Source organism: Sus scrofa, chromosome 18 (genome assembly GCF_054392235.1).
Source record: "Sus scrofa isolate SSC_HxYL_T2T_F1_AM1 chromosome 18, Sscrofa_HxYL_maternal_Yorkshire_Landrace_v2.0, whole genome shotgun sequence".
In the NCBI taxonomy this organism is placed as follows: Eukaryota; Metazoa; Chordata; class Mammalia; order Artiodactyla; family Suidae; genus Sus; species Sus scrofa.
The window spans coordinates 19,848,884-19,875,090 of NC_139400.1; the positions used below are offsets into that span (position 1 = coordinate 19,848,884).

At 47.6% G+C, this 26,207-nt stretch overlaps 1 protein-coding gene across 14 annotated transcripts in view; it reads left to right on the top strand.

Annotated features, from left to right (window-relative positions):
• The window catches only part of ATP6V0A4 (ATPase H+ transporting V0 subunit a4), a 110,171-nt gene that overhangs the window by 72,734 nt on the left and 11,230 nt on the right, over positions 1–26,207 (top strand). For all 14 annotated transcript variants that reach the window (XR_014833659.1, XM_085005301.1, XM_085005302.1 and 11 more), the window contains 6 exons: positions 35–174; positions 2,928–3,085; positions 8,034–8,127; positions 14,409–14,527; positions 16,900–17,116; positions 20,537–20,638. Coding sequence is in view for 13 of the 14 variants with exons in the window: in XM_085005301.1 (XP_084861427.1) it covers positions 35–174; positions 2,928–3,085; positions 8,034–8,127; positions 14,409–14,527; positions 16,900–17,116; positions 20,537–20,638 (830 nt within the window). In the remaining variant the exon portion in view is untranslated. The remainder of the gene's footprint in view (positions 1–34; positions 175–2,927; positions 3,086–8,033; positions 8,128–14,408; positions 14,528–16,899; positions 17,117–20,536; positions 20,639–26,207) is intronic.

Consider the following 26,207-nt stretch of genomic DNA (forward strand, 5'->3'; position numbering starts at 1 on the left):
AGGACTCAGGCTGTTGTGGGTCTCACCTCTCCAGCTCCCTACACCATCATCACTTTCCCCTTCCTGTTTGCCGTGATGTTTGGAGACTGCGGTCATGGGACTGTGATGCTTCTGGCAGCCCTTTGGATGGTCCTCAATGAGAGACGCTTGCTCTCCCAGAAGACCAACAATGAGGTACGTGCCCCCAAACGTCTTGCCTCACTTCTTGGAGGTTATAAGTAGAATATTCAAAATGTGTATAACGGGGAGTTCCCTTTGTGGCTCAGGGGAAATGAAGCCAACTAGGATCCATGAGGATGCAGGTTCGATCCTTGGACTCACTCAGTGGATTAAGGATGCTATGTTTCTGCGGGCTCTGGTGTAGGTCATTAGATGTGGCTTGGATCCCGTGTTGCTGTGGCTCTGGTTCAACCCCTAGCCCTGGAACGTCCATATGCCTCAGGTGCGGTCCTAAAAGCAAAAAACAAACAAACAGAAAGTGTATATTGTTTTCTCTGTGGAAATAACGTGAAAAGTAAGGGAAAGACAGAAAGTAAACAAGGACTTGGACTCAACATAAAAACTCCTGGCCACACACTGGTCAGTCCTTTGAATGGTTTCATGTAGTTCCTTTTAGAACCTTTGTTTTTTGCACATTGCTTGACAAGACATTGATCTTTTCCTTTACTCTCTTTTTTTTTAGGGCCACACCCATGGCACATGGAGGTTCCCAGGCTAGGGGTTGAATCAGAGCTATAATTGCCGGCCTACACCACAGCCACAGCAACGTGGGATCCGAGCCGTGTTTGCGACCTACACAATAGCTCATGGCAATGCCAGATCCTTACCCCACCGAGTGAGGTCAGGGATCCAACCCGAGTCCTTTACTTTTTTTTTAACATAGATTTTTTTCTTTGATTATCAAAGCAATATATATTTGTGGTAAAAATTGGGAAAATGCAATAACCTGGCTATCTAGAGAAAAATCACAATGTTTTTTCCTGTGCTTACGCATAGATGTATAATTTTCTAAAACTGGGATGAAATAGTGCTTATTAATTTGTAGCCTCCTTTTTTTCCCCACTCAAATATCACAGATAGGAGTTCCCTCATGACTCAGCAGGTTAAGGACCTGGTGTTGTCACTGCTGTAGCTCTGGTTACAGCTGCGGTATGGATTCCATCCCTGGCCCGGAACTTGCGCATGCCTTGGGTATAGCCAAAAAAAAAAAAAAAAAAAAAAAAATCACAAATATTCTTTCATGGCAGAGCCCCTTACAATCAGCCCTTGATCAGCTTTCTTATGAAACACAGAGAAATCCTGAATATTGCACCTTCACTTTCATACTTGAAGTTTCCGCATTTTCTATGAAGTTTCTTCATAATGTTGTGAAGGTTGAAACAGCTCAAGTCAACATTGTTTCAAGGTTAACCTGTTAGCATCACTTTATGTACATCGTGATACATGTTATAAAACCAGAAACATGCCTTTAAGTTGGTTCTGAATTTGTAGAATATCTGCAATCCTTTTTTTTTTTTTTTTTGGTGGCCACACTCGTGGCATATGGATTTTCCAGGGCTGGGGATTGAATCTGAGCTGCAGCTGTGATCCATGTCACAGCCGGGACAACGCTGGATCCTTCAGATCTTTTAACTGATTGTGCCAGGCTGGGGATCAAATCCACACCTCTGCAGCAACCCGAGTCTTTGCAGTCAGATTCTTAGCCCACTGCGCCACAGTGGGGACTCCATATCTGGGATCCTTAATACAAGTTGACTTAACTTGTATGCTAGTTCGGCGATGTCACACCAGGGCAGTCACAAGCAGGGTTAGTGGGAGAATCAACCTAAGGACAAGAGAGTTTTTTTCCATGACAGATGTTTTAACAGATGTGCTTTCCTACAGCATTTGAAGCCTCAAACTTTCACTTTAGCATCTCTGAGAATATGGAGTCATCCACTCTTGGAAAGCATTTTAGTTTACTTTTTTTGTCTTTTGCCTTTTGTCTTTTTAGGGCCAAACCCATGGCATATGGAGGGTCCCAGGCTAGGGGTCTAATCAGAGCTGTTGCCACCGGCCTATGCCACAGACACACCAATGCCAGATCCGAGCCGTGTCTGCAACCTACACCACAGCTCATGGCAACACCAGATCCTTAACCCACTGAGTGAGGCCAGGGATTGAACCCTCAATCTCATGGTTCCTAGTCGGATTCCTTTGCACTGTGCCACAACGGGAACTCCGCATTTTACTCTTCTTGATGGATGTGCTTAGACAGAGACCCAGTGTTGTAACAAGGCCCAGAAATAAGGGTTGATTTGACTTGCTATAAAATTTAGCAGCATGGGAGGCACCTCGGTCCTTGTCTCTCAGAAGCGCTCGAGACTGGAAGCAGCTGCCTGCTTTCAGGCTCTTCCTCGACAGGTGAAGCCTCAGCTTCTAACCAAGACTGAATGAAAGAATATGAGGACTGGGGAGTTCCACTTGTGGCTCAGGGGTTCACAAACCCGACTAGGATCCATGAGAATGTGGGTTCGATCTCTGGCCTTGTTCAGTGGGTTAAGGATTGAACGTTGCCATGAGCTGTGTGGTGTAAGTTGCAGACTCAGCCCTGACCTCCTGTTGCTGTGGCTGTGGTGTAGGCCGGCGGCTACAGCTCCGACTGGACCCCTAGCCTGGGAACCTCCATATGCCGCAGGTGCGGCCCTAAAAAGACAAAAAAAAAAAAAAAAAAAAAAGAATATGAGGCTTATATGGCTTTCTTTCCCCAGTAACAACTACCATTCTAGGACTTTCTAGAACTTAGGGGGTGTGTGCCTGGATCTGTGCGGGACGCCCTTGTGCCTTGCTGTGGCTGCCCCAGTGGTGCCGGAGGCATCCTGTAGCACACATCCCCCGGGGGCTGGCACAGAGCCGGCTGCCAATCACCCTCTGTCTCCCGGGCCCAGATCTGGAACACCTTCTTCCACGGCCGCTACCTCATACTCCTCATGGGCATCTTCTCCATCTACACGGGCTTGATCTACAATGACTGCTTCTCCAAGTCTTTCAACATCTTCGGCTCTTCCTGGAGCGTCCAGCCCATGTTCAGGAACGGCACCTGGAAGTAAGTTTGGACAGAGACGGGTCACTCACTGACACGCAGGTGGACTCAGGGACGGTTTTCGTGGCCGGGGGATTCGACACCCGACTCTGCTCAGAGGTGCCCCGGCCAGTTCAACAAATCATCTGTTTTTATCTATCGTGAGACCTTGCGCCCCTTCCCCAGCAGCTGTGCCGGTAACTGTAAGGCACGGAGAGAGGTATTAAAACTTCAGCTCAATGAAGTCTGTATCTGGAGTGTATAGCACGCGCCAGGCAGTGTTGGGAAAACAAAGCCCCAGCAGGTATCCACTGGGTGTCGGGAGAGCAGTTGTGGAAGCGAGGCTTCTCCGAGAAGGAGGTGGCCCTTGAAACATACCTTGCTGGGCAGGAAATCAGCAGTGGAAGGAGGTTATGCAGCCACACCCTTAGGACAGAAGGCTTTGTTTTTAAGGAAGGCTGATGACGGCTCAGACAAGCTTGATTCATTGTTACAATAAAACCAGCAATAATTGAAATATAGTTGATTTACAATGTGTTAGTTTCTCATATACAGCAAAACGATTCATTTATCTATATGTATACATATATACATATCCTATATATATATACACACATATGTATTTTTTTCCTTTTCATATTCTTTCCCATTATGGTTTATCACAGGATATTGACTATAGTTCCCCGTGCTGTAAAGTAGGACCTTGTTGTTGATTTTGTCTCATCTGCTAATCCCAAACTTTTAATTTATCCCTCCCCCACCCCTCTTGATTCGGTGTTAAAAGCGAAGGAGGAGATGGTGAGTTTTGTGATGCTGGTTCCCCATGTTTGCCGTGTGGGTGGCGGGGTGAGGAAGCCAGGGCTGGCGTGGGCTGTGCATGGATGGTGAGGAGAAGTCGTGGCTGCAGCTGGAAGAGACCTGGAAACTCTCTGCAACCTTACAAACCGCACCTCCTATAGGCATCACAGGGCTATTTTGCACTTAGTCGGACACGAAGTCATCAGAATGGAAATAGTGCTTCAGGAATGGAACTTTTGGAGTTCCCCTCGTGGCTCAGCGGAAACAAATCCGACTAGGAGCCATGAGGTTGTGGGTTCGATCCCTGGCTTTCCTTAGTGGGTTAAGGATCCAGCGTTGCTGTTAGCTTTGATATAGGTCACAGACTTGGCTTGGATCCCGAGTTGCTGTGGCTGTGGCGTAGGCTGGCAGCTACAACTCCCATCCAACCCTTAGCCTGGGAACCTCCATGCAGCCCTAAAAAGCCAAAAAAAAGAAAAAAAGAAAAAAGGAATGGAGTCTTGTGGCGAGGGAGAAAGGTTTTCGAGTTTTGAGAGCTGGGTCAGTGTGATGAGTTGGGCAGGCGGGGAGGGGGTGGAGGAGGGGGGCTCCAAGGGAAACACGTGGAAATGCTGACGACCTTGTGAGCTGTGGGGCATCTTCAGCTGCCAGCATCCCACACCCGAGACAACCCGGTGGCTTCTAGGCTGCTTTGTGAAGCCTAAAAGTCTCAGGGGACGTTCCCTCACATCTGTCTGCCCCGCTTCCTCAGGTCAGCTTCAGGCTTTTCTGTCTCATTCTGGAACATTCAGTGGGAAGTGTGATGGGAGCACTGGGAGAAGGGGAGGCAGAAGTGGGTAACTGTACCTGCAGCCTCGATCCCAGCTTTTCTCGCTCGAACATGGTAGGATTTGAGGAACTTCAGGGGTTTCATCTGCTCACCAAAACCCGCCCTGCACATCATAATTGGAGGGGACGAATGCATTCGGGGGCTGCTCAGGAGAGATTGAGGGCAGGGTTCCCTTTGACCTGGAGTGTTTGCAAGTGCATTTGAGGACAGGTTGCTGCCTGAAGGCCCAGGGGACCTCAGAGGGCTGTAATAGGGTGGATGGGTGGGTGGGTGCGTGTGTCACTAAGGCTTCATGCATTTCCTTTTAGCCCGTCTGCTGGGTCCAAGTTCCCTGTGGTAGAGAACAGGAACATTAAATAATGCATAAGTAAATAAAAATGAAGAAGAAAACATTTTCCAGAATTATAATTACAGATGGCTATCGATGGGGTTGTGTCTGGCTTGTTTTCCCCTTTGCCTCCTGAAGAGATGCCTAGAACACACAACTTTCATAAATTTGAAGACACATTGCTTGGTTCTGTTGCCCAGAGTTAAGCTCATAAGTGTAGGGATGGACTCTGAAATTTGTGTTAAATTAGCACAATGTGGAGTTGCCACTGTGGCTCAGCAGGTTGAGGACCTGATGGCATCTCTCTGAGGATGCAGGTTCAATCCCTGGCCTTGATCAGTGGGTAAATGACCTGGCATTGCCGTGAGCTGTGATGTTGGTCACAGCTGTGGCTTGGATCTGGCGTGGCTGTGACGTAGGCCTGAGCTGCAGCTCCAGTTTGACCTTTAGCCCAGGAACTTCCATATGCTGCAGGTGCGGCTATAAAATTAATTGATTGATTTTTTGGAAATAAAAATAAATTAGCGTAACTTTATCGAATTTTTTACACAAAATTTCATTCGCCCTGGAGCGTGAGTGGGAAAAGTCTGAGTGAGCCGGGTTGCTGTCATTCTGCACACGTGGGCAGGAATATTGTTCTTTGGTGTGCGGGCAAGGGACCACCACCCCGAATTCAGGCTCTTGGAGACCAGGCCCCGTCTGAGAGACCACAGGTGTGGCTGCAGGCCCAGGCGTGGATGGTAGGAACAGAGCCTCATCAGCAGTGAGGCAAGAGAAGACTGCAAGCACCCATCAGAGCAGCGTCAGGCACAGGAGGCTGATTTGGTGGCTGGCCCCAAGCCAGCTCTCGGGTCGCTTTCCCTGATGACAGGCCAGAGATGCTGTCACACCGTCTTTTAGCCACAGACCACCAGAAGCATGTGTGTCATCACCAGTATTGGGCTTATGGACCCAGGAAGGTGGCGCCCCCTGGGGACAGTGGGCATCTTGGCAAGAGGGTATTAGACGGGGTTTTGAAGGCTTGGACTCCGAGAGGATGAGGGGAACATTGGGTCCTTTTTGGGGTTTGGACAAAAGGTCCTTATTTTGAAATGTCCGTATTTTGGTATCAGATATGACCGTGGAATGGTCTCGTTTTTTGTCGTGCTCCTTCATGGTCACAGGGCGCCTTGTCTGATCGTCTGTGCAACTGCTCATGTTCCACCACAGCCGCTCTGGCTTAGCTGCGGGCACCAGGCCGGTTCCCTCTGCTTTTCTTTGTCGGCACACAAACACATCTCTGCTAATTAATTCCGTTGTTTGCACGGAGGCCTGCCGTTAGGACAAGGGGTCTCTGTCTGAGCCGGCCAGTCAGACCAGCGGTTTGCACTGTCACTGAGGGTCTGGTCAGCGTAGTCAGGCTTCCTGACTTCCCCACGTGCTCCCAGACACCCCAGCACCTCAGCTGCAGGAGGCAGGAAGTGTGTTTCTAGGCAGCCTGTGTCAGAGTTGCCACCGTTCAGGGAGTTCCCGTCATGGTGCCGGGGAAACGAACCCAAGGATGCGGGTTCCATCCCTGGTCCTTGCTCAGTGGGTTAAGGATCTGGTGTTGCCATGAGCTGTGGTGTAGGTCGCAGATGTGGCTCGGATCCTGCATTGCTGTGACTGTAGCATGGGCTGGCAGCTGCAGCTTTAATTGGACCCCTAGCCTGGGAACCTCCATATGCCAAGGGGTGGCCCTAAAAAAGTTGCCAACATTCCAATCTCTATCCTTTCATATGCTCATTCTTGGGCCACTCTATGGAAGTGTGTTCTTAACACACACACACACACACACACACACACACACACACACGGCCCTGATGTTCTTAACTCCTGCAGGTTTGCAGAGACAGTAAGAAATTGCTGTCTGTGGACAGGTGTGTCTCTGAGCCAAAATGGGACCCAGATTTAAAGGTGGTCAGTGGACCACAACTTTTAGAGGCTGAGTTTCCAGAGGTCAGGGCCCTGTGTGCAAGCCTGGTTACTCCTCTACACCAGTTCTCGTGCCCCTAGGGGAGTGTTACCAGGCTGGTCCCAGGGCTGGCTTTTATTTATTTATTTATTTATTTATTTATTTATTTTTATTTATTTATTTATTTATTTATTTATTTATTTGCTTTTTAGGGCCATGCCCACAGCACATGGAGGTTCCCAGGCTAGGGATCTAATTGGAGCTACAGCTGCCGGTCTATACTATAGCCACAGCCACACAGGATCCCAGCCGCATCTGCAACCTACACCACAGCTCACGGCAACACTGGATCCTTAGCCCACTGATCGAGGCCAGGGATCGAACCCACAACCTCAGAGTTCCTAGTCGGATTGTTTCTGCTGCACCACAACGGGAACTCCAGGGCTGGCTTTATATATATATATATAATTATTATTATTCTTTTTTTTTTGGTGTCTTTTTGCCTTTTCTTGAGCCGCTTCCGCAGCATATGGAGGTTTCCAGGCCAGGGGTCCAATTGGAGCTGTAGCCGCTGGCCTACGCCAGAGCCACAGCAACATGGGATCCGAGCTGTGTCTCCAACCTACACCACAGCTCACGGCAACGCCAGATCCCCAACCCACTGAGCAAGGTCAGGGATCAAACCCACCACCTCATGGTTCCTAATCGGATTCGTTAACCACTGCGCCGCGACGGGAACTCCAGGGCTGGCTTTTATTTCCTCTCCCCGCCTCAAACCACTGCCTCTGCCTCTTTTCTGATGTAGTGTAAATTTTTTTTACTACACCCCATCTAGCTGATGGATGGAAACTCAGACTATGAACTCCTTGGGGGCCAGATGGTAATTTCTGTAGCCTCAGCCTCTAGGACAATACTTGGCACATAGTAGGTATTCGATACCTATTCGTAGAATACCTGAATGAACCAATTGATGAGTTGCACCAACAGCTAGGCTTTGATTGGCTTGCAAGTCAACGACCAATTACTAGAGTATTTTTTCTACCTCTGGTTGATCACGGTTTTTTTTTTTTTCCTCCCTCTGTAGTACTCAGGTAATAGGAACAAATCCATATTTACAGCTGGACCCAGCCATTCCAGGAGTGTACTCTGGAAATCCATACCCTTTTGGGATTGATCCGGTAAGAATGCCTTCTGAGGTTAAATATGTATTATGTAAAGTCTTGCTGAGGATTTGGGGGTGGGGGGACAAGAGGGTGCCAGAACTTGTCAAATCCACAAACTTGTACTGTGATGAAATAGCATGTCCCAGAGGTGTTTTTGACCCACTGCGCTGGAGTTAGATAAATGTCCTACCTGCATCCTTTACCCAGCTCCTGGGGCATTTTCCATGCAATTTCCCAACATCTGCCTTTCTCCTCCGTTATGTACTCCTTTGGTGGTTAAGTTGCTTCTTTTAAAGGCCCTTGGTTGGAGTTTCCACTGTGGCACCGTGGTAAGGAACACAGCTAGTATTCATGAGGTTGCAGGTTCGATCCCTGGCCTCCCTCAGTGGGTTAAGGATCCAGCATTGCCGTGAACTGTGGTGTAGGTGACAGATGCAGCTTGGATCCTGCATTGCTGTGGCTGTGGCATAGGCCTGCAGCTGTAGCTCCAATTTTGACCTCTAGGCTGGGAACCTCCATATGCTGTGGGTGCAGCCCTAAAAAGCAAATAAATAAATGGCCCTTGGTGTCTGTAAAGTATGCATATTAGATAAGCAATTTAGCATCCTGACCAAGTTCCTGACTTTGGCATTTTCTCGCAGTGATTAACAACTCTTTTTCCTTGAAAAGCATGGGTTTGCTTTATTCTGCTGCATAGAATTGATACAAAGGTTTTAAAAAGGGGGGTTACTTTAATTTGTTATATCTATCTCGTCTGAATTTGAGCCAAGCAAAACAAAGGCGCTTCCTCGCCAGCCTTCAGATATAAAGGGGTTTGGAGAAGATGTGCGTGCTTATTTGTGTAAAGCCACACAACGCGTGCGGCCCAGCGCGTATCGCCACCAGGTGGCAGCCTTGTGCTCCAAATGAGCGTCAGCGTCGAAAACTCGGCAGAGGGGGTTCATAAACATTCCTCCACCCTCATTTTGTTGGAAGAGAAACTGAGAGCACACTTTTAGTTGCTGACAGTTGAGAGTAACAGCACTGGCCCTGAAATTGGTTCTCTGGTTTCTCCTATCTGGTGGGTCGTCTCCTCTCAGTCTTCCTGGGTCTTCCCACTGTCTGCTGCCTCCCCTTCCTTATAAAAACGATAAGCATCACCCAGGATTGCTTTATTTTATTTACTTTATTCTATTTTATTTTATTTTGCTTTTTAGGGCTGCACTTTTGGCACATGGAGTTTCCCAGGCTAGGGGTGGAATGGGAGCTACAGCTGCCGGCCTACACTACAGCCACAGCAACACTGGATCCTTGGCCCACCAAGTGAGACCAGGGCTTGACCCCACATCCTCATGGATCTGAGTCAGGTTCATTAACTGCTGAGCCACAAAGGAAGGGAAGTGGGAAATCCCTCCAGCATTGCTTTATACTTGCCACGGGGGCGGGGAGGGGGGGTGCTCTTACATTCTAAGTTTTAGCAAAAGCGCTAAAGTCCTTGAAGGCTAGTCTGTGAGCTGCAAAATGCTAAAAATAAACGCAAGTTGTTATTTTGTAGACTGGAAGGCTTTATCTTTGGTCCAAGGAGTTTCACAGTTAGCAAGCAGGCAGCCAGGGAGTACAGAGGGGAACGATTTAAGGGTCTGGTTGCATTTCCTTTGCTTTGAATCTCATGGCTTGTGCTGTCTTGTCTCTTCCCTTCGCAGCCCACATATTAATGCATAAGCAGATCCTGCCCGCCTAGGTCTGCTCTTCAAAAGGGAGGGTAGCATATTTCACATTTCAGGACTGAGTGGTCCGGAGTTCCCATTGTGGCGCAGCGGAAACGAATCCGACTAGGAACCATGAGGTTGCGGGTTCAATCCCTGGCCTCGATCAGTGGGTTCAGGATCTGCCGTTGCCATGAGCTGTGGTGTAGGTTGCAGCTGAGGCTCGGATCTGGCGTTGCTGCGTTTGTGGTGTAGGCGGGCAGCTGCAGCTCCGATTAGACCCCTAGCCTGGGAACTTCTATATGCTGTGGGTGAGGCCCTAAAAAGATAAAAGACAAAAAAAAAAAAAGAAAGAAGAAAAGAAAAGAACTGAGTGGTCCAGTTTCTATGCTGTGCAATTTTGTCCTCTGCCCACTCGTTAGAAAAGGAAAAGGAAAAAATGTGAAGGTGGAGGAAGGTGGAGTGTTGAAAATAATGCATTTTTTCCTGGTAACACTCATTTCATTTTTCTGCATTCTTAGTTGAAATATAGTTGATTTGCCATGTTGCGTTAGTTTCAGGTACACAGCAAAGTGATTTAGTTACATGTATATGTGTGTGTATATATATATATTTTTTTTCCTTGTTCAAGTTCTTTTTCTCTATTTGTCATTACAAAATATTGAGGATGGTTCTTTGTGCCGCACAGCAGAAGCTTGTTGGTTTTCTATGTTGTATGTGGTCGGGTGTATCTGTTCATCCCAAACTCTTAATTAATCCCCCTTCCCTGTGGTAACCATAAGTTTGTTTTCTATGTCTGTGAATCACGTTCTGTTTTGTAAATAAGTTCATTCGTACTATCTTTTGATTCCACATATGTGATATCTTATGGTATTTGTCTTTGTCTGATTGATTTCACTTAGTGTGATAACGCTATCTCCATCCGTGTTGCTGCAAATGGCATTATTGCATTGTTTTTCTGAATGGCTCGCTAACATGCCGCTGTATAGGTATATACATCACCGCATCTTCTTTAGCCAGTCCTCTGTTGATGGCCAGTAGGTTGCTTCCATGTCTTAGCTATTGTCAGTAGTGTTGCTGTGAACATTGGGGTGCATGTATCTTTTCAAATTAGAGTTTTCATTTTGTCCGTATGCCCAGGAGTGGGATTGCAGAATCATATGGTACCTCTATTTTTAGGTTTTTGGGGAACTTCCATGCTGTTCTCCACAGTTTGGCACCAATTTATGTTCCCACCAACAGGATAGGAGGGTTCCTTTTTCCCCTGCACCCTTTCTAGTCAACATTTAGATTTGAATAGGTTTTGGTCTTGGAGTTCCTGCTGTGGTGCAACCGGATTGGCAGCATCTCTGGAGCGCTGGGATGCAGGTTCGATCCCCTGCCCAGCATAATGGGTCAAGGATCTGGTGTCACTGCAGCTGCCTCATAGGTTGCAGTTGTGGCTCGGGTCTGATCCTTGGCCTGGGAATTCCATATGCTGAGGGGTGGCCAAAAAAGAAAAAAAATGTTTTTGGTCCTAAAACATTGTAGGTCTTTTTATTATAAAATAATAATACATAATGCAAAAATTATTAAAAATGAAGAGACTTTTCTTTCTTGCCTTTTTTTTTTTTTTTCTTTTTTGAAGGGCCACACCCACAGCCTTATGGAGGCTCCCAGGCCAGGATTCCAATCGGAGCTACAGCCGCCAGCCTACACCACAGCCACATCAGATCCGAGCAGAGTGTGCGACCTACACCACAGCTCACAGCAGCACCAGATGTTCAACCCACTGAGAGAGGCCAGGGATCGAACCCACAACCCCATGGTTCCCAGTTGGACTCATTTCCGCTGAGCCACAATGGGAACTCATCTTTCTTGCCTTTTTTTTTTTTTTTTAATTTTTTTTTTTGTTAGAGTATAGTTGACTTACAATGTTGTGTTAGTTTCAGGTGTACAGCAAAGTGAATCAGTTATACATATGCATACATCCATTCTTTTTTGTTTCTTTGTTTTTTGTTTTTTAGGGCTGCACCCTCAGCATATGGAGCTTCCCTGGCTAGGGGTCTAATCGGAGCTACAGCTGTCAGCCTATGCCGCAGCCACAGCAACAGCAGATCTGAGCGGTGTCTGCAACCTACACCACAGCTCACGGCAACGCCGGATCCTGAGCCCACTGAGTGAGGCCAAGGATCAAACCTGCAACCTCATGGTTCCCAGTCAGATTTGTTTCTGCTGTGCCACAATGGGAACTCCTTTCTTGTCTTTCTTGTTCTGCAATCCTATTCCCCAGAGAAAACCTCTTTAACAGAACACTTCTGTTCTGACATTTATATATATATATATATATATATTGTTTTTGTTTTTGTTTTTGTTTTTAGGGCCACACCTGAGGCATATGGAAGTTCTCGGGTAAGGGGTTGAATCGGAGCTACAGCTGCTGGCCTACACCACAGCCACAGCAGCGCTGGATGCTTAACCCACTGAGCAAGGCCAGGAATCAAACCCCCATCCTCGTGGATACTAGTCAGATTCGCTCCCTCTGTGCCACAAGGGGAACTCCAGCACTTTTGTATATTAATGAAGGGTTTGATTTTTATGTGTTACAAATTCCCGTAGCTGCACTTATTAACTGTCGAGCATCTATTTGTGAATCAGATCACAAAATATTTGGGCATCAGCACTGAGGGGGCTTTCTAAAAGTGTTTGTGAATATTTTATAATAAATAACATCACACAATGGTTAAAAACCCATGCTTTAGAATCAGGCTGCCTGTGTTTACATTTGGGCCTTTCTACTTCCTTGCTGTGTGATTTTGAGCATGTTATCATCGCTGTATCTCTGTTTCCTCATCTGTAAAATGGGTATAATAACAGTTCTCAGAGAACTGCTCAGAAGAGTACATGAATTTTATGGGTTAAACACCCAGAACAGAGTCTGGTGTGTAAGCAGAGTCAATGTTCCATTTGTCATTTTATTATTTCTCCCTGGGTGTATAGGTAACTTCATCTCCCTGAGATTATCGTAAATTTTCTGACCTATAAAATGGGAATACTTATATCTCCCTCATAGATTTTTGTTAGAATTAAATGAGAGAAAGACACTTAAAGAGCTTAGTATGTGCCTGGTACTTAACTGTGAACATTTTTCGTTTTTCCAAGCTGGGTCAAAGGTGCACTGGTAACCCTGCCATCACCCTGTTGTGTGGGGACTGGCCAACCAGGTGGGCAAAGGGAAAAGCAGAGGGTGGAGGGCAAGCCTGGTGCAGCTTCAATGCCAAGGCAGGTGGGGAGGGGAGTAGCGGTGCCTCTGGTGTCTGGGCACCTGTTTCCCCTCCTTCCCAGCAGCCCCCTTAGTGATGGCTCAGCTGGCAGCCACTCAGGACCCTGTCAAAGCAGAATCACTGAGAAGCGGTCCCTGCCCCTCTGGGTGTGGAGGGAGGGGAAGGTGGCTGCACACTGAGGCTGCGCCAGGTAGATGTTGACCTCTTAACAGAAGCAGAGGAGTTTGGAGGAGGAAGTTGTTTAGGAGGGAATATAGAAGACCCGTGGCTTTGTTGGTTCTGGAAAGCAGTATAGACAACCCTCCAGGTGCCAAAATCCCAGAGGGGTCAGGAGTCGGAGCAAGGACTAGAGTCGTTTGCATGGGGGTGGGCACTTAAGATTTCCATGGAAAGGAGAGCATTGGTGACTGGGACCATTAACCAGGGTGAGCCCCTGACCGGCCCCCCAGCCGCTCTGAGTGCTTTCTCTGTGTGGGCAGGACAGGTGCACGTGTAACCTCTGTGCAAGCCTGGCAGCTCTGTTTAAAACACAGCCTATGCAGGAGGCAGGGACCATGGCTTATTCCAAGTGCTGATAAATGTTGGCTGCAGGAGTGGCATCTAGAGAAGGGCCTGGGGAAATGCTTTGCTGTGTAAAGCACTGTAAGAAAAATTCAGGGTAAAAGGCAGTTGTACCGTTTACCATTCCAGAAGAAATGGGACAGATTCATGGGCTGGAGATCTACGCCAATAAAAAGGGGACCCAGGCAGGTTTGAGATCTCTCCGTGATGTTCCAGAATGTCTTTCCATGTAGATCGGGGGGAAAATCATATCAGGTTTGTTTTTTCCTCCTCCAACTACCTGGAGTTTCACCCGTCATGCTCTTGGTTCTGACACATTTGTCATGAGGGTTGTTGTGTTTATAACGGGTTTGGTCCTTTTCCTTTTCTGAACCTAAAAGGCACGTGCTGACCTGGAGAGAGATTTGAAAATGTGGCTCTCAGAGCCACCGCCTCAGGAGAAATTGAGCTCTAGCCCCCAACTCCAGTAGGACTTCTGGACTTCGGTCTCATGTGTTTCTTTTTTTGCCTTTTTGTCTTTTGAGGGCCGCACCCATGGCATATGGACATTCCCAGGCTAGGGGCCGAATCGGAGCTGCAGCTGCCGGCCTGCTCCACAGCCACAGCCATGCCAGATCCAAGCCGCGTCTTGGACTTAACGCCGCAGCCACAGCAACACTGGATCCTTAGCCCACTGAGCGAGGCCAGGGGTCGAACCCATGTTCTTATGGATACTAGTGGGGTCCTTAACCCACTGAGCCACAACGGGAACTCCTCTCACGTGTTTCTTGTCATGTTTCCCCTCCAGATTTGGAACTTGGCTTCAAACAAGCTAACATTCTTGAACTCCTATAAGATGAAAATGTCGGTCATCCTGGGAATCGTCCAGATGGTTTTTGGGGTCATTCTCAGCCTTTTCAACCACATGTAAGTTTCACGATGAACTGTCTGCCTGTTGTTCTGACCATGTTGATGATGGGCAGTGGCAAGGCCACCAGTTCGGTCCTGTGTCCCTTGGTTCGCGTCTCCTTCCTATGGGGACTGCTTTCTTGTGTCTCTTGGCTCCCCCTCGGACAAGCTGGTTGGCAGAAAATGGCATCTTGGTTTCTCTTGAGCAGAGTGCCCCTTTCACCCCAGAAATATTTGAGGGTTCAGAAAGAGACTGCAAGCCCACAGGGCTTTGTGTCCCTCCAGCCTGCAAGGCCTTGGTTGGTGCCATATCCAGGCTTAGGTCTCCCGCCAGTCTTGGGGACCTAACTGCGCTTTGGCCAAAGTGCCCTCAGGTCTTGAATTCCAGTTGGTGTAATTTCTTCCTGCAGAAGCAGCCTCTCTCTCGCTTCTTTGCCTGTTAATGTTCTTCCGTTTATTCTTTTCTTTTTGTTAAGCTCTGTCTCTGGAAAGCTTCTCAAACGTGCGTATTTGCACTCAAGTTGTAAATGCTTGAAATCAGCCTCAAATATGTCTATTCAGAGACCCCTTTAGAGAACACAGCAGCTTGTCGGTATCGCTGAAGCCCACCCTCCAGGAGGTCAGCGTGATGCTGCAGGATCGATACAGGGTTTGGAATCAAAAGTTTGGCTACTGGTTCTAACTCTGTCTAGCTGCGTGATCCTAGACATGTCGCTGCACCTCTCAAGATGGTTTTCTTCTATAGCGTGGGAAGGGAGGAGTCAAATGGGTCAACTTAGCGTGTGGTGACAAACGACTCCCAAATCGCAGTGGTTTAAGACCATGGCACATGTCATTGTGGGCCCACTGGGGGGCGCTGCTCATCTCATTCGCACCCTGGGACCTGGGCTGATGGGCAGCCTCACCTGGAACCAGCTCGTTGCCATGGCAGCAGAGTGTGGTCCACTCCACACTGACTTTTAAGCTTCCCCTCAGAATGACAGGTGCCGCTTCCATTCCCATTTCATTGACCAGAGCCCCCAGCCTGAAAACCAGTAGATTCTCCCTGAAAAATAAGAACTGTTTAGTGAGTAAATGAGTGACCACAGCTTGGTTCTACTGCCTGCCTGAAAGGGCTGTGAGAATTAAATGATAAAACCAGGAAGTTCTTTCTGGAAGGGAGTGTAACGTGTCAGTGTGTGTCACGCTGGCCTCAGTGCTCTTCAGTAATCCTGCCTTATCGTGGGATGTCCATGTCCCTCCAATAACTCTTCAAGTTAAAAAAAATATTTTTGGAGTTCCCATTGTGGCTCAGTGGTAATGAACCCAACTAGTATCCATGAGGACTCTGATTCAATCCCTGGCCTCACTCAGTGGGTTAAGGATCCAGCATTGCTGTGAGCTGTGGTATAGGTTGCAGGTGAGGCTCTGATCTGGTGTTGCTGTGGCTGTGGTATAGACCAGCAGCTACAGCTCTGATTGGACCCCTATCCTGGGAACTTCCATGTGCCAAGGGTGTGGCCCTAAAAAGACAAAAAAAAAAAATTTTTTTTTTGGCCATTCCCACAGCATGTGGAAGTATGTGGGGCCAGGGATCAAACGTGAGCCACGGCTGTGACAACACCAGATCCTTAACTGCTAGCCCACCGGGGAACTCCCAATTACTCTTACAATTAACAAAGAGTGTGGGGGCCCTTTCTGACATTTTAACTGGGGTGGGGGAGTCAACTTAGCCTTGTGGGACTCTGTGTCTTAGAGCAGAAGTTGGCAAACTTCTTCCATGGAGGGCTGGAGAGTAAATATTTCAGGCTTTGCAGGCCAGGCAATCTCTGTTACAATACTCGATTCTGGTGTGAACGCTGCCACAGACCACATGTAAACAAATGAGTGGGACTGTTCCCGTGAAACTTTATTTATGAAAACGGAAATTTGAATTTCTCGTAGTTTTCATGTGTCCTAAAATAGTGTTCTTTTGGTTGGCCCCCAAACATCTGAGAAGGTGCAAACCATTTTTCACTTGCAGGCTGTACAGAAATAGGGGATAGTCACAAGCCATTGCTGACTTTCTCAGGAGAGAAGCTGCCAAGCCACTGCTGTGTATCCTTCTGCCTTTGACCGTGTCGCTGTGAACGAGGTCTGCATGCGAGGCTGTGGCCAGGTCCTCGGCTGTCCATGTGCACCTGACCTTTCTCTCAGTCTTCACCTTCCAGATCCTGGTTCTTTCTGAACCTTTTGTGCAAAAGCACCTTTCTTTCTTTTCCATCCTTGCATACGCGGGGTGTGGACCAGCGTTCCCAAACAAAACCAAAACCAAAACCAGAGATGGACATTTGAGGCTTTGGAGGCAAAAGTGAATGCCTGACAGTCCCTCCGTGTTCTTCCTTGTGTGTGTCTGTGCTTCCCGCCCCCAGATTCTTCAGAGACACCCTCAGCATCATGCTGCAGTTCGTCCCCGAGGTGATTTTTATCCTGTGCCTGTTCGGGTACCTGGTCTTCATGATCATCTTCAAATGGTGCTCCTTTGACGCCTCTGTGTCCCGGCGCGCCCCCAGCATCCTCATCCACTTCATTAACATGTTCCTGTTCAATTACAACGACCCTTCGAACGCCCCTCTCTACAAGCATCAGGTATTTCGGGTTGGTTTTTTTTTTCCCCCCTTCTTTACTCATGTGATTATGTTAAATCTCTCTCATCCTCTTACAGGAATTCTGTGATTATAAATATAAAATGTCATGACTATAAATGGTGTACAACCATCCTCACAACCTAATTTTAGACCATTTCCATCCCAGACCCCCAGCGATCCCTTCCCCACCCCCCACCTGTCTCCTTTGGTAACCACAAGTTTTTCAAAGTCTGTGAGTCATTTTCTGTGCTGCAGATAAGTTCATTGTATCCTTTTCTAAGATTCCACATATAAGTGATCGCACATGACGTTGGCGTCTCCCTGTCCGAGTCTCTTCACTTCGCATGATCATCTCTCGGTCCCTCCAAGGTGCTGTCTGTCCTACTCCTGAATACGGCAGAGAGTAACTGTCCGCAAGCCTCAGTCCATGGGTTAGGTTCTTTCACGTTTCAGGAGGTCCTTATGTGATGAGTGTCCAGGTTCGAGGGCTGTGCTGTGGTCCAGCTCCGGCCCTTCCTATTGGGTCACACGTGGGACGGATTTTCGGGGTGGGGTTGAAAATGAGCTTGTGCGTGGTCGGTGCAGAAAGAAAAAAAATAACCCTTCAAATGGATTGGCTTGAAACTAAATGCTTTAAACACCTTAACATGTAATAATCTTTTATTATAAAAGGAAACTCTAGTTAAGGTTCACAAGAGAGAAAATTGAGATGGAATCGAGAAGAGGAGGCCCTCTTTTCACAGGGGTCGTGACTTTCTGGAAAACTGAACCAAACTCATGCTCTTCTACGAGCTTCCCCAGAATAGGTGGAGATGCTTTTTTTCTTTTTTCTTTGGGCTCTTTTTCCATGGACGGGACCTCCCAGCCGTTGGATGTTATCGCTATTCTGACTTTGTTTCTTTCGGCCTCATTATCAACTTGATACTTTAGTTTTAGAAAGTATAAATGTTCCATGAGTGATGGGTATAAAAGTATCTCAGTGAGCAATTTTTGGTAACTCAAGTAGTTTTTTTCCTCTGGCCTCTCCCAGTGATAACCTAATAATATTGTTTGCTGGTAGATTTTCACTAAAGAAGGACCACTCATATAGGTTCTGGCTCAAGCTCTAGGGCTAGTTTCCCAATACCAGGGGGCCCTTCACTGCCCATGGCACCTGCCAATGGCCACTCATCCTGGCTCCTCGCCACGCTCCTCCTACAGCTCTGTACATCCCCATGCATTTGATTCCTGGCTGTGTTCTCCTCCCCTGCAGAAGCAGCAAAAGTAAGGACTGATTTTAGATAATAACAGAGAAGACACACAGCTCTGAAAGCTCTCTTGTGTCCCACCTTACTGTGTAGCACCTGCTTGTTATCCATCAGCACCGTGGAGGCCATTCTTAGACTCTTGGCATCGAACGATGTCTTTGAGAGGGTCGTTTACTCATTGCTGGTGTCTCAATGCAAGTTTACCTGCATTTCCCAAACAAGTCATCTTCTTGAGGCCTGGGAATCAGAATCACCAAGTATTTCATGTGCCCCTGCCTTTCCTAAAGACTGAAGTCCCCCTGAGGACATGGAGCACTGCACAGGGAGAGACTTTTCCAGCTTTTTTCCTATTCAAAGCCGTTATTTGGAGTTGGCTGGTCTCCACGCCCCAGAAGAAGATTAATTATCTTGACACAGTTTGAAGTTTCCATAACCCCGTTTTCCCATGATGCAGTTGGAAGAGACAGTGTGAGGTAAAAAATCCAGCCCCCTCCCAACACTGCTCTGGCTGCTTCATGCTATGTTTCAATAGCAAAGAAGAAGAGCAGCAGATAAATAGGCATCTTTGATCTCTCTAGACATTGTGGTGTGTTTGCAGGGGGAAGCATGAGATAAAAATGGACTAGCGCAACCAGGTAGCTTCAAGGGTGTGGACCTGGGACAGGCAAGTGCCAAGTCTGTTCCTGTGGTCGCCCTCCTTCTTGGGAGCAGTTAAGAGTGGAGGAGGGTATTGGATGGAGCAGATAGGGTTCCCACTGTTATCAGGATGTATCTTGTTACAGTTGGGATAATAAACGAAAGCCTCAGTGGGAGCTTGGTCAGAACAGTTAAAGCAACGAGAGAAACATTTTTCAGGAGTTCCCATTGGAACTCGACAGGTTAAGAACCCAACTAGTATCACTCAGTGGGTGAAGGATCCAGGGTCACTGTGGCTGTGGTATAACCCAGCAGCTGCAGCTCCCATGTGACCCCTAGCTTGGAAACTTCCGTATGTCACAGGTGTGGCCCTAAAAAGACAAAAAAAAAAAAAAGGAAAACAAAAAGAAACATTTCCCCTTTTATTCCAAGTACCCAGTTCCCACACCTTTTCACTGGCTCTGACCAAGCCTCCCAAGGCTTCCTGCTTCTTTTGCAAATAGCAGCTCTGGGTTATCCTCAAACCAGTGACCTGGAGGGTAGGAAAAAGAGGAGGTGAGATATGAAAGGAAGTACATCACAGGATGATAAAGTGGGATGAGTCTCGGGAGTCAGCGAGGCAGGGAGACATAGACGCCTCGCTCCAAAGGTGAACTGTGCCCAGAGAACGAGAGAGAACGAAAGACTTCAATTCGGATAACCCAGAACCTGGTGGAGAACCGGCCCACAGGAGACCGCGAGCCGGGTGGCCATTGCGAGGCCTTTTTTTTTTTTTTTTTTTTTTTTGAAAGAGAGCAAGAAGCCTCAGTAGTACTGGAAATGCAAAGTTACCGACGAGATAATGTTTGTGACTTAAAGAGACCTAAAGACTTTTGGCGAAGTCCCAGACCTGCTCTTCATCTCGGGCCAGGGCTAACAGTCCCCCTGGAGCAGTTAAGGGAACAGGGACAAATAAAGTTGCGCTTATGCTGTGTGTCGTTAACACCTCCATCCAGTGACAGCTCCATATGGTGTGGGTGTAGGAAGAGGGGCTACCTGGAGAGCAAGGAATAAAGAGTGGCTCTTTTTTTTTGGTCTTTTTGTCTTTTTTAGGGCCACACCCATGGCACATGGAGGTTCCCAGGTTAGGGGGCCAATCGGAGCTGTAGCCACTGGCCTACACCACAGCCACAGCAACACAGGATCCGAGCCGCATCTGTGACCTACACCACAGCTCGTGGCAACACCAGATCCTTAACCCACGGGTGAGGCCAGAGATCGAACCTGCTTCCTCATGGATGCTGTTTGGGTTCGCTAACCGCCGAGCCACGATGGGAACTCCAAGAGTGACTCTTTTTCACTGGACACCCAGCACCGGTGTTGGAGAGAACTCACAGTTCTCTCTGCAGTAGGAAGAGGTGGGCGGGCGAAACGGTTCATTGAGATGCTTTCTGTCTCTCCAAGTGACCTGCCACTGAGAGTATCCCCGTTGGTCATTTGTGTCATATCAAGCATTAGTCACCTTGAACTAATAGGATCTTACCATTTTGGTCTTACAGCAAGAAGTCCAAAGTTTCTTTGTTATTATGGCTTTGATTTCTGTGCCATGGATGCTTCTGATTAAGCCATTTATTCTTAGAGCCAATCATCTGAAATCACAGGTAAGTGCCATCCCTTCTGTACACTCCCCATGGGCAGCAAGGCGGTGCCTTGGAAATACAAGTCAGGGGGTTAGGGAGAATGCGGCTCCACCGGGGCCTGGAGGATGGTGGTGAGGTGAGGAACTGGCCCGCCCCAGGCACGTCTCCTTCTGCAGAGTTCAACTTTTCCTTGGGGTCTTATTTCCAATATAATGCTCACATTTAAATCTTATATGCTGGAGCTCCGTTGTAGCTCAGCGGAAACAAATCCAACTAGTATCTATGAGAATGTGGGTTCGATCCCTGGCCTTGCTCGGTGGGTTGGGGATCTGGCATTGCCCTGAGCTGTGGTGTAGGTTTCAGATGTGGCTCAGACCCCGTGTTGCTACAGCTGTGGTGTAGGCTGGCAGCTGCAGCTCGGTTTGGACTCCTAGCCTGGGAACTTCCATATGCTTTGGGTGTGGCCCTAAGAAAAGCAAGACAAAACAAAAAACTTGGTGCTACAAGCTGTGCTTGGGCTGTGTGTGTGCTGGGTCTGCTGGTAGTTAATGACTTCTAAGGGCCTGAATGTGGCTGTTTTATTGGTTGAAAAGAAGAGTCTTTTACTCTAGTTTCAGTGTGTTAATGAATATTGAAAGTTGTTTTCATCAGGATTCTAAAGTTGTGGGCTTTTGGAGCTCCCTGGTGGCTCAGCGGGTTAGGGCTCCAGCGTTTTCACTGCTGTGGCCCAGGTCACTGCTGTGGCCCAGGTCACTGCTGTGGCTTGGATTTGATCCCTAGCCTAGGAACTTCTGCATGCCTCAGGCATAGCCAAAAAAATACGAATAAAAAAATGAAGTTGTGAGCTTTACTGTGTTATGTTACAGATTATGTAAGAGAACCAGACGAGTAAACCCATTCACATGCGTCTGTTCTTATTTGTTTGTGACTTTCTCCCTGTCATCCAACACTCATTTCAGCCCATTTTCTCCTTCTGTCTAAACTTCTCCTGAGCCTCAGGTTCACTGAGTGGGTGACGCTGAGTTCACTCTCAACCTAAATTAATAGGATTTGGGAAAATCAACCTTCCAGGGAAGAGAGTTGATTAGAGTCTAGAAATGGCACAGGCACTGTGTCACTTTTTTGAGATGGTCACTCTGTGCTCCCCTCCGTGCCAAAGGTTAAGTGGACTCTGCTGAAATCGCATTTGTTTTAGGTCGTTGTAGATAGTTTCAGGAACTTGATGGGACGAGACTGGAGTTCCAGGGGTTAGTCCCTAGGTGGCGCCCTCTTTCTAAATCGCCTGCCTCTCCTCCCACTCCCTATTTCCTGCCAGCCTTGAGTAGATCCTAAGCCTGGCTGAAATATCATTTATGTGGGATATAAATACCTTGGAAGGCAAAGCAAACAATATTTGTTTATCGCTTGGCCAGTTGGTGAGAGACCACGATGGTAGAGGACAGTTGAGGCGGGTCACTGTCCGAACAGCTGACAGATGTTTCAAAGGAAGGTGGCAAATACCTTTTTGCAGAAATGAATGCAACTCCCTTTCCTAGAAACCCAAGCTGTCCGTAAGTCGTGGGCAAGGTTACTGCTGATTCCCCCGAGTCCTGGGACTCAGACAATAACTCGTCTTGTTCTTTGCTCCACAAAGGCTGTTTAAATAGCAGCTGCGCTCCCAGTGAGCTCCCGCCCGCCCGTGGATGACTCGTACAGCAGAAGGCACTAGAGGGGGTTTTCTGTAGTGTGCCTTCTTGGATGATACTTCTTGACCCTGGGTAACAGGAGCTTCCAAAGACTGCCAGGAGGCCCGCCTCCTTGGCCCTTGAGAAGCATGGCTGTTGGCTGGTTCCTTAGGCTGCTGGCTGTGTGGGCCTTTTCATGTTAGAAACATTTCTTTCTGGAGTTCCCGTTGTGCTTCAGGGGTAACGAACCTGGCTGTCCATGAGGATGCGGATTGATCCCTGGCCTCCCTCAGTGGGTTAAGAATTAGCACTGCTGTGAGCTGTGGTGTGGGTCACAGATGCAGCTTGGATCTGGTGTTGTTAAGGCTGCAGTGTAGGCTGGCAGCTGCAGCTCCAGTTAGACTCCTAGCCTGGAAATGTCCATATGCTGTGGGTGTGACCCTAAAAAGTGCCCCCCCCCCCAAGAGAAAGAAAGAAACATTTATCTCCGCCTCCATCCAAGAGATGATTCCATAACAGAGTTATTTGGGCTTCTCCCAGTTCCCCCCTGTGAAATCTTAGGAGGCCCAGTGCTTAGAGATTATAAACACTTTTGTTCTGATGGCTTCAGGAGATAGCAGCAGAGTCCCATCTACTCGGGCTCCTCTGTAACTCTAATCCCCGGACCCCTGTGCCTGCACAGTGGGGTTTGGAAACCTGTTCACTAGAGGGCCGCCTGCGATATGGCCCTTTTGGCTGCATCCCATAGGCAGCCAGTGGGTTCACATCTCCTCCCCAGAACCACTTGTGGTAAGCCCCCTGGACCGACTGGGCCTCGCACATTCTGCTCCCTCTTCTGACTTGCTGCCATGGACCTGGGTCTCCTGTCACTCCTGTATCCTGGGTCACAGTGAACTGTGCACCTCTATTTATTTATTTTTAAATTCTATGCCTTCGCAGCATATGGAGGTTCCCAGGCTAGGGGTGAAATCGGAGCTGTTGCCACTGGCCTACATCACAGCCACAACAATGCCAGATCCCAGCCACATCTGTGACCTACGCCACAGCTCATAGCAACCCTGGATCCTTAACCCACTGAGCAAGGCCAAGCTACAAACCTGTGTCCTCATGCATCCTGGTCTGATTCGTTTCCGCTGAGCCATGGAGGGAACTCCCTGCATCTTTATTTAAAACCTTTATATTTACATGCATTTTTTTTTAATGGCAAAGTTTATAGAAGTACAAGCTACATGATGAAAAGTGCTCTGATGCTAAGGTCAAAGCTCAGTGAGCTCCCATGACCTGACCAGCACTCAGGTAACATAGAGACACAGGACGCCGTCGGATCCCCAGTCCCGCTGTGCCGCCTTCCCCTCACTCTCCCCCCAGGGCAACCACCATCCTGACTTCTAACACTGTAGCTTAATGTTTCCTGTTCTTGAACTTGATGTAAATGGATCATACACCATGCCTTCTTTTGGCTCTGACTTCTCTTCATCCACTGTTGCATTTGAGAGACTGTATATGTGTGATTGCTTATGTATATGTATAGTATTCCCTTGCATGAACACACCTATTTATTTATTTATTTATTTATTTATTTATTTATTTATTTTAAGGGCTGCCCCCACGGCACGTGGAGGTTCACAGGCTAGGGCTTGAATTGGAGCTGCAGCTGCCAGCCTATGCCACAGCCAAGCAACGTCAGATCCAAGCCGTGAGCGGTGTCTGTGACATGCATTCATTACAGCCACAGCAATGCCAGATCCTTAACCCACTGAGCGGGGCCAGGGATCAAACCTGCATCCTCATGGATGCTAGTCAGATTTGTTTCTGCTGAGCCATGACGGGAAGTCCATGAACACACCAATTGAGTTATCCATTCGTAAATGGGTAGTTATTTGGCTTTTCCCCAGTGTTAGTAATGGCAAACGGTGCTGTTATGAGCAGCCTTGTGTCTGTCTTTTTGTACATGTGTTTTATGAGTTTTTAGAAAGCTGCCGGTAACTGATTTAAAATCGATTACTGTTTTATTTCAGACAGCATCCAGCTCAAACATTGTGAGATATTTCATTAAGGAGACAGCAAAGCATATTCTGAATGGGGAGAAGGGTCGCTAAGATTCAGAAATTCCAGTTTCCCACTTCTGCAAAGTCGTTCATGTTCATTTGAACCAATTTCAGGATTTGACCAGAAAGGGCTAGCGGTTAGGGATGGAAATGGAAAACTATCTTCTGTTTCTTCTTTGGTATTTGCTTCCTTAAGTTGACAGGGACAGAAAATAGGATTTTAAGAAGACAAATTCATGTTAACGTGAGCCACATTCCTCACCATGGGCCAGGGAACCATGGGTCAAGGGGAAAGGCTTACCCACAGCCCCCTCTTGGTACCTGGCATCCTGGAATTCCTTCCTGTCCAGATGGACTCAAGCCCACTTCTAGGCCATACAAAGAGCCGACCACACACCACTGGCTGGGTTCCACTGACTCAGTATGGCCTAGGGGCAGCTGTTTGTGGGGAGGGTGGGTGGAGCATGGACATCTCGGGCGGGCATGTCCACGCATGTGCACACAAGGCCATGGCCTTTGTGCCATGAGAAGAAATCAGGGGAGTTCCTCTTGTGGCTCAGTGGGTTAAGAACCAGACTAGTATCCATGAGGATGTGGGTTTAATCTCTCACCTTGCTCTGTGGGTTAAGGATCTGGCATTGCCATGAGCTGTGGTGCAGGCTGGCAGCTGTAGCTCCAACTTGACCTTTAGCCTGGGAACTTCCATATGCGACAGGTACAGCCCTGAAAAGATCAAAAAAAAAAAAGAACAAAGAAAGAAAGAAATCAGTGGTGAGAAGGAAAGGATTACACACTGGGGAGAAGGGCCAGCTCTCCCCTGCTGCCACGTCCTGGCATGGGACACGAACTTTAAACCTGGCCTTCCAAGTTCTTAAGGGAACATTTTTATCTTTGCCCAGAGTTCTGCCAATATAGGGTGTAGACCTGCCGAAGAAAGAAAGATGAAGATACTTTAATGTCTAATTTGCCACATAGCACCTGTGAAATCATTCTAAGAAATACTGGACATGGGATATTAAGTTTTACAGTGACTGGATAGAAACACTCTCTTCAGACTCAAGGATAAAATCAGGCCAAATTGAATGGTGACCATACCTAGGTTTTTTTTTTTCCCCTGAATTTTTTTCTTAGCTATTTTTTTTAAGGTGATGTTTTTCTTTTTAAAAAAGTATATTTGTGTTGGAGTCGTCATCTCGTCTGTTGGGGCTGCTGTAACAAAACACCGCACACCGAGTGGCTAAAACAACAGAATTTTTTGCTCACAGTTGTGAAGCCTGGAAGTCCAAGATCAGGGTGTCAGCCTTGTCACCTTCCGGTGACGCCTTCTTTCCTGGTCCACGGCTGGCATCTTCTCTCCATGTCCTCCCCCACGTGATGGAAGGTGCTAGGGAGCTCTCAGCAGCCTCTTTTCTAAATGCACGAATTCCATCCACGAGGACTCCAACCTCATGACCTAAGTGCCTTTCAAAAGCTCCACTTTCTAATATTTTCTTTTTGAGGATTAGGATTTTAACACGATTTTTTTTTTGGGGGGGGGCGGTCACAAACTTTCAGACTGTGACAGGCATGAATCTCTCCTGGTTAATTTTGCTGATAGAAATGTGGCTGTTCAGATCACAGGGCTGTTGATTTACTGTAAAGACTGATTAATCTGGCACATTCTGGATCACTCTGGAGAAAAGCATGGGCCTTAGACTCAGACTGCCTGGGTTTGAATCCTGTCTGTGCCACTTACCAGCTGTGTGCCTAGGCTCATTTTATTTATTTATTTATTTATTTATTTATTTATTTATTTATTTATTTATTTATTGCTTTTTAGGGCTGCACTTGCTGCATATGGAAGTTCTCAGGCTAGGGGTCTAATCGGAGCTGTAGCTA